Source organism: Alexandromys fortis, unplaced genomic scaffold (genome assembly GCF_014885135.2).
Source record: "Alexandromys fortis isolate MF-2015 unplaced genomic scaffold, M_Fortis_MF-2015_v1.1 scaffold_156, whole genome shotgun sequence".
In the NCBI taxonomy this organism is placed as follows: domain Eukaryota; kingdom Metazoa; phylum Chordata; class Mammalia; order Rodentia; family Cricetidae; genus Alexandromys; species Alexandromys fortis.
In genome coordinates this window covers 306438-314747 of record NW_026068028.1, presented here as the reverse complement: position 1 = coordinate 314747, position 8310 = coordinate 306438, and the positions used below count along the sequence as shown (strand labels likewise).

Below are 8310 nucleotides of genomic sequence, written 5' to 3'. Positions count from 1 at the left end.
GACCAGGCTGGCTTGAACTCACAGAGATCTGCCCACCTCTGCCTCCCAAGTGCTGGGATTAAAGGCGTACACCACCACCTCTCCTTTTTTAAAGGTTGATTTTATTTTTATTGGTGTGTATGCGTATGAGCCTGTGCCACACGTGTGTGCTCGTGGAGGCCAGAAGAGGGCATCAGATCTCCTAGAGCTGGAGTTACACGTTGTTGTGAGTCTCTTAGGTCCTCTGGTACAACGGCAAGCTCTCTTAGCATGGAAATCATCTCTATAAACCCAGCTCATGTAGTTTTTGTAGTTGTGGATTTAGGGAACCATACGTTCAAGAAGAAAAGGACAGAACAAGGCCAGAAAAATGGTCCAGGAGGTAAAGGCACCTGCAGCCAAGCCTGAGTACCTGAGGTCAATCCCTGGGACCCACATGATGGAGAGACAGCATCAATTCCCGAGTTATCTTCTGATTCCTACATACACACACTTCAGCACACAGACACACACACACAAATGCAATTTTAAAAGAAACATTGATGGGGACAATGCCTTTTTGGAAGGTCTCTGTTGCCCCTCATCCCAGGGAGCAGACAACAGCAATCCATCCCCTGGACTCAGGATGCTCTCCTAAGGACACATTGGGTGGTCTCTGTAGCTGAGAGCTTGCATAACCAATGCTCACAAACCTGACAAAGGTGGCGATGGAAGGATAAGCTTGGGGACATGACCGCAGGAGAGGAGTGGGAACATGGTGAGTGGGAGGAGCCTCTAAATTATCCATCAGTACAAGCTGTCAGTGGCCCTGGCCCATGAATAAATGTATAGGGAAAAGGCAGGGGCCTTGGGATCAGGGAAAACAAGTAGGGTATAAAAGGGGCATGCAAGGGACCAAGTCCCAGATCCCAAACAGCTCAGGGTCCTGTGGACAGACCACTGAATGGCAATGGCTGCAGGTAAGCATCCTTGAATCCCGCTGGGTGTGGTATGGACCACGGGGCCCTGGAAATGGGTTTGAGGCTTCGAATGTGAGTGCAGCCCAACTTCTGCTCATGTTGGAAACACTCTGGGTCCCTATGGGAACTAGGAGAGATTGGCCATCGCTCTCAGTCTTTTCCCGTCTCTCTCTAGACTCTCGGTCCTCCTGGCTCCTCACCTTCACCCTGTTCTGCTTGCTCTGGCCTCAGGAGGCTGGTGCCTTTCCTGCCATGCCCTTGTCCAGTCTGTTTGCCAATGCTGTGCTCCGGGCCCAGCATCTGCACCAGCTGGCTGCTGACACCTACAAAGAGTTTGTAAGTTCCCCAGCAATGGTGCCTGCCTGACTGTGGGAGCAGCAAGGGGCAGACCCTTGCCCTCAGACCATGGGAAGTCACAAGGGGAAACAGAGGGAGGGGTCAGGGATCTTAAGCCAATGGCATCAAGATGAACAAACACGGAGTGGGTCCTCCATAAGGTAACGATGACAGGGGGCTCCAGGCTCACCCTCCGTGACTGCTCTCCCTCCAGGAGCGTGCCTACATCCCCGAGGGACAGCGCTATTCCATTCAGAATGCCCAAGCTGCTTTCTGCTTCTCTGAGACCATCCCAGCCCCCACAGGCAAGGAGGAGGCCCAACAGAGATCCGTGAGTGATCACTCAGGCTTTGTCTGCACAAATTCTCTCTTCCCGCCAAGTAACCCTAACTGCACCCCAGGCCAGGGACCCCCCTCCTTCTCTCTGAAGCTGGGGTAACCTTGAAGTCCCAGGCAGCGGTCACTAGGCAATACACTCCACCCAGCCCTTTCTTCTTAGGACATGGAATTGCTTCGTTTCTCGCTGCTGCTCATCCAGTCATGGCTGGGGCCTGTGCAGTTCCTCAGCAGGATCTTCACCAACAGCCTGATGTTCGGAACCTCAGACCGCGTCTACGAGAAACTGAAGGACCTGGAAGAGGGCATACAGGCACTGATGCAGGTGAGGAGGGCCCTGGGGTGGGCCGCACTGTCCTTTGCCTCTGCCCAGAGCATAGCTGGGGGCTCATGGCTCTTCTCCATTTACCAGTCAGGCCTTGACCCTTGGGAAGGCCTCTTATTCGTTTCTTACTTCTTATGAAGCTTCCAGGCCTTTCTCTAGGTCCTGGAGTTGGGGGAGGGCACAGCTCTTGAGACTCCTGTGCCTCTCCTGCCCATCCTCCCCACTGCAGGAGCTGGAAGACGGCAGCCCCCGCATTGGGCAGATCCTCAAGCAAACCTATGACAAGTTTGACACCAACATGCGCAGTGATGACGCCCTGCTCAAAAACTACGGGTTACTCTCCTGCTTCAAGAAGGACCTGCACAAGGCTGAGACCTACCTGCGGGTCATGAAGTGCCGCCGCTTTGTGGAAAGCAGCTGTGCCTTCTAGTGGCACAGCGTCTCCGCAGTGTCTACGCTGTATTCCCCCCCCCAGTGCCTCCCTTGACCGTGACACCTGCCCAGCCCTATATGTCATCCTAATAAAATTAAGCTGCATCATATTGCTTGGCTACATGTATTTCTTTTTTTAATTTATTTATTATGTATATAACATTCCTTCCATGTATGCTTGCATGCCAGAAAAGGGTACCAGATTTCATTATTGATAGCTATGAGCCACCATGTGGTTGCTGGGAATTGAACTCAGGACCTCTGGAAGAAGAGTCAGTGCTCTTAACCTCTCAGCCATCTCTCCAGCCTGGCTAGATGTATTTCCCTTATGGGATGGAGGGTTGTTGTCAAAGAGTCCTAGAAGCCAACCTGCAAGAGTCCTGTGGGCTGCAGGAAGAGCAGCCCTGACTTTCCCTGGACCACATCTAGCCAACACATCACTTCCCCTACTGCATGAGTCTGCTCCCAATCCATAGTCAAAACCCCAGCTCTCTGGACAGCAAGTCAGTAAGGTCAGAGGTCACTCCCATAAAGTACCCAGAGGTGGTCCTCTCTCCTCCAACTAGAATCAGGAAGACCGAAGAGCCCCCGAGATTAGGAAGAAATGAAAATGAGACTATGAGGCACCAAAGGAAAACATCTTCAAGAGAGAAAACATGAGTAAAATCACAGAATTACTGTGGTGTGTCCACTTTAAGACAGGTTTTCGTCTGTATCGACTACCCTTGGGAAATGGAGGCAGTTCAAGAATGAGTTTGGAAGCTGGGCGTGGTGGCGCACAGCTGCAATCCCAGGATTTAAGAGGCTGAGTAGGGAGGACTGTTGTGAGTTTGAGGCCGGCCTAGTCTACACAGTGAGATATAGGCTAGCTAATCTATGTAGCAAAACTTTGTCTTAAACAAAAACAAAACAAATGGATTTGGAACAACCAGAACCGGCAGGTCAGAATACTGAATTAGGGTAAGGGGTAGATAAGATTCTAAGACGAAGATTGCCATAGTAATTTCAGTGGGCACCAGGTAGCAGCTGAGGGACGGCTCAGTTGGTGTTTGGTTTGTAAGCATGAGGACTTGTGTTCCATGTCCAGAATCCACATTAAAACAAAACACACACACACACACACACACACACACACACAAAAGAATGTGATGGCATGTGGTTATTAACTGCAGTACTGGGAAGCAGAAACAGGCAGCTCCCTGCTCACTTTGTGAATTCCAGGTCAGGTCCCCTGTCTTAAAAAGCAAGGTGCACAGTGCCTGAGGAATGACAGCTGAAGTCGTCCTCTTGTCTACGTAAGCACACACAGCCATGTGTACTGCACTCACACGAACACACACACACCCATGCGTACAAGCGCACACACACGCACACGCGTGCACACACACACACACGCACACATACACCGGTATCAAAGAGAGAAACACAGAAGAGATAAAAGCTCACTGGGCGGGGACAAACAACACGATGGAGCACTTCCTTGTAAGGAAGGGGACCTGTGTAACATGAAGAACCATGGGCCCAGCTAAACGTGGGCTCAGCGGACCTTGTCACCATTTACCATGGAGAAATAGGTCTCTGAAGTCCTCTGAGGTGAGGACATCCAGACATATACATGAATTTAATTTTCAAACATTGGAACACATATGGAAAACATTTTAGGCGACCAAGACAGGACCTTTCTATTTTGGAAGGCAAGCCCACTGTGATTCTTCTACCGTCCAATCACAGCTGTTCGGTCATTGCCAAGTTTGTTTTCTATGCCACCCATGCCATTTAGGTAGATGACTTTGATCTTGTTAGTGTCAAACTCAGGTGACAGCTGACTTCAGACTCAGAACAGTGGGGCAATGCTATCCCTTGGCTTCTCTGGGCTGAAAGACTCTCGACAAATCATTCCATTAAACTATTCTGATTGAAGCAGGGATGTGTCAGTTAACAGACAGAGAGCAACAGTTGCGAAACATGCACAGATGTTGGGGATGGATGGGGAGGAGGACCACATGGGGACAGAGGGAGATGAGCTGTTCCCCACTGAGAGTAGCGTCTGTATCTTCCTCCTACGCTCCAAGTCTTCAATAGTACTGGATAGGTCTTCTCTAACCCTCCTGCTCTGGTCCCTGGGAACAGCCTGGCAGGATGAGGCTGACTGTGGGGGCGCACGCCTTTAGTCCCAGCACTTGGGAGGCAGAAGCAGAAGGCTAGCCTGGTCTACAGAGCAAGTTTTGGGACAGCCAGGGCTACATATAGAAAGCCTGTCTTGAAAAACCAAAAAAATGGGCTGGAGAGATGGCTCAGGTGTTGGGAGCATTGCCTGCTCTTCCAAAGGTCCTGAGTTCGATTCCCAGCAACCACATGGTGGCTCACGGCCATCTGTAATGAGATCTGGTGCCCTCTTCTGGCCTGCAGACATACATGCAGACAGAATATTGTATACATAATAAATAAATAAATATTTAAAAAAATAGAAAAAACAAAACAGAATGAGGGTCTGGGGATGTCTGAGGTCAAGAGTTGCTTGTTCTTCCAGGGGAGTTGGGTTCCATATCCAACACGCATGCTGGGTAGCTTACAACCTGTAACTCCAGCTACAGGAGGTCCAACACCTTCATCTGGCCTCTCTGTTTACCTGGACACATATGGTAGGCATACACACACACACACACACACACACACACACACACACACACACATATACACTACATCCACATAAAAATTTTTAAAAAGCAAATGTTAAACAATAATAACCAGGATAGTACCAAAGTCAAACAACTGTCGGCCCATACATTCCACAAGAAATAAAAATCTTTTTAAAATGTTGTACTCATGACCTGTAGAAAATGATCTGACCTCAGCCCACATGGAGAACCTGATAAGACACTGGCCCCTTTGCTTCGAGGCAACCTGAGAAGGGCTGCCCCTGTCCCCTGGAGTAAAAGCCTCCCTTAAAGCTGTGCTGCAGGACCACATTTGGCTCATTCATTTCTGCTATCACTAAATCAAAGAGTTCTCTCGACTGGCTTTGGTGCTGACAGTTCAGTGTGGGCATGCTCAGACACTTAAAACTGTGAGGATAGCCGGGCGGTGGTGGCACACGCCTTTAATCCCAGCACTCAGGAGGTAGAGGCAGGCGGATCTCTATGAGTTCGAGACCAGCCTGGTCTACAGAGCTAGTTCCAGGACAACCAGAGCTACACAGAGAAACCCTGTTTCAAAAACCAACCAAACAAAACAAAACAACCAAAACCCCCAACAACTTATATCCTCACAGTTTTTGTTTGTTTGTTTGTTTGTTGTTTTTGTTTTTTTGAGACAGGGTTTCTCTGTGGCTTTGGAGCCTGTCCTAAAACTAGCTCTTATAGACCAAGCTAGCTTCGAACTCACAGAGATCTGCCTGCCTCTGCCTCCCAGTAAGTTTTATATTGTGTATTTCTTGTCACATTTTTTTCAGGAGGAGACAGTCTTGCTAAGTAGCCCAGACTGATCTCAAAATCTTTGTGCTTCATTCAGCTTCCCAAGTTCTGGGATCACAGACAGGTGCTACCATGCCTGGAACAACAATTATTTTCTAAATAAGGGCATGCTAGATAGCCCAGGCTGGCCTTGAACTTGTGATCCTCTTGCCTTAAGCACTTTTGAGACACGAAATACCATCCAGCCTACACAGAAAAAAACCTGTCGTGCAGTATCCCACATAGTTAAAAAAAAAAAAAAAGTTTTAAGGAACTGGGCGGTAGTGACGCACACCTTTAATCTCAGCTCTGCCAGGCAGAAGGCAGGTGGATCTCCATGAGTTTGAGGCCAGCCTGGTCTACAAAATGAGTTCCAGGACAGCCAAGGCAGTTACACAGAGAGACCTTGTCTTGAGAAACAAGAAAGAAAGAGAGAGAGAGAGAGAGAGAGAGAGAGAGAGAGAGAGAGAGAGAGAGAGAGAGAGGATGTTAGTGAAAAGTCTTCCTGTGGTGGGGGGTAAGATAAACAAGGCTCATTCTAGGAAGGATCCAACATGCATATCTCAAGTACTCCATGATTCCCACCACCATTCCAGAGACACTGGATTCCACCCCCCCCCCTTGGAGGTTCTGTCGTAAACACTATGGTCAGTCAATTTTGGCAAGGTCTTGTTTTCCTCGGTATAGCCACATCATGGTCTGTCTGCTTTATGGCAACTCTGCTGCTGCAGCAGCCTTTTGTTGCCAGGCAACTACCACTTTCCCTGGGTTATTTGGTGCCTACCTCATTTCCCTGTCAAGATTTCCACCCTATATCAGGTGCTTTTCTGGTCCTTGTGACGAAATACCTAACAGGGGCGAGTTAACAAAAAAGAGGTTTAGTCTGGGTCACAGACACAGCGTCTATCACAAGTGGGTCACAGTCATGGTGTCCATCATCACAGGGGCAGTGTGAAAGTTGAAATAGCCATGATGTGAGGTGACAGTTTTTTTTTAATTTATTTTTATTATATGTTTCTTAGTGTCTCTCTTGTCTGTGTGAAGGTACCAGATCCCTTGGAACTCGAGTTACAAACTGTCGTGAGCTGCCATGTGGTGCTGAGAATTGAAAAGCAGTTAGTGTTCTTTTTTTTTTCTTAAATATTTATTTATTATGTATACAATATTCTGTCTGTATGTATATCTGCAGACCAGAAGAGGGCACCAGACCTTTATTACAGATGGTTGTGAGCCACCATGTGGTTGCCGGGAATTGAACTCAGCACCTTTGGAAGAGCAGGCAATGCTCTTAACCACTGAGCCATCTCTCCAGCCCCAGCAGTTAGTGTTCTTAACTGCCAAGCCATCTCTCCAGCTAGATCCCCCCACCACATCCCAAAGATTCTATAACCTCCCAAACCAGTGTTACCAGCTGATCACCAAGCATTCAAACATGTGGCCTCTAGGGGAAACTTAGAATCCAAAGCATAACATATCCCTGAATCACGAGGGTTGGAAAAAGGCAGAGGTCCAGCATCCAGGACTTCCTGCTGCTGAGGTTGAGAGTAGAAATCTCTGGCTTTCTTACCGGTAGGACCAGAGGTGCAGAGGTGGTGACTTTGGAGTTGAAATGGCTGGCAACCTTGCCAGGCTGCCATTCTATGATGTAGAATACTGAGTTTGGGGCCAGCCTGGGCTACACAGGAAGACTCTTTCTCAAAAACAAAAACAAACAAACAACACACACACACACAAAACCACCCCACATATTTTTAAAACGAGGTAAATACCAGGGTGAGGAGAGTAATTAACGCCTTTCGAACTGTACTGGCAGGTGAATTCTCATTTCCTAAGGCATGAAGCCATTTAGCCTGGTCATAATCTTTCCATATCTTCTGTAGCTTGTCCTGCAGGGTTAATACAAGTGCCACAGATGTCACTGACAACCTCTCTGTGCGCCCCACCCCACTTGGCTAAGAGGTAGCTCAGGACAAGGCAGGATCTAATATGACCTTAGCCAAAGAGCCGGGACAGTTTTCAGTGGCCGGGTGTTCTAGTCTCATTCTGCTGCAGCGATAAAACTGACAAAAAGTGATTTGGGAGCTGGGCGGTGGTGGCGCACACCTTTAATCCCAGCACTCGGGAGGCAGAGGCAGGCGGATCTCTGGGAGTTCGAGGCCAGCCTGGTCTACAAGAGCTAGTTCCAGGACAGGCTCCAAAGCTACAAAGAAACCCTGTCTCGAAAAACAAAACAAAAAAAAAAAAGTGACTTGGGAGGAAAGGGATTCTATCAGCATATGGGTTTCAGTCCGTTACTGAGGGAAGCCAGGGCAGGAACCCACGCAGACGCAGAAAACCCACGCAGAGAACCCACGGAGGAATGCTGCCTGCCGGTTTGCTAGTTTCTTATGCAGCCTAGGATCTCTGCCCAGGGAGTGGCACCATCCATGGTGGAACGGGCCTTTCTACATTAATAATCAAACAATATACCCCCCCCCCCCCGCAACAAGAC

General features: G+C 48.7%; 1 protein-coding gene across 1 annotated transcript; it reads left to right on the top strand.

Moving 5' to 3' along the window:
- The first annotated feature begins 863 nt into the window (after positions 1–863).
- Gh1 (growth hormone 1) lies at positions 864–2365 on the top strand. The gene is made up of 4 exons (XM_050164280.1): positions 864–1274; positions 1489–1605; positions 1774–1935; positions 2165–2365. The coding sequence occupies exons 1-4, from the start codon at positions 864–866 to the stop codon at positions 2363–2365; spliced, it is 891 nt and encodes a 296-aa protein (XP_050020237.1).
- Positions 2366–8310: the final 5945 nt, after the last annotated feature.

Coding starts and splice junctions, on each gene's coding strand:
- Gh1 (XM_050164280.1), top strand. CDS start 864: ATGCAAGGGACCAAGTCCCAGATCCCAAACAGCTCAGGGTCCTGTGGA. Junction 1,606..1,773: donor AGGAGGCCCAACAGAGATCC/GTGAGTGATCAC, acceptor CTTTCTTCTTAG/GACATGGAATTGCTTCGTTT. Junction 1,936..2,164: donor GCATACAGGCACTGATGCAG/GTGAGGAGGGCC, acceptor TCCCCACTGCAG/GAGCTGGAAGACGGCAGCCC.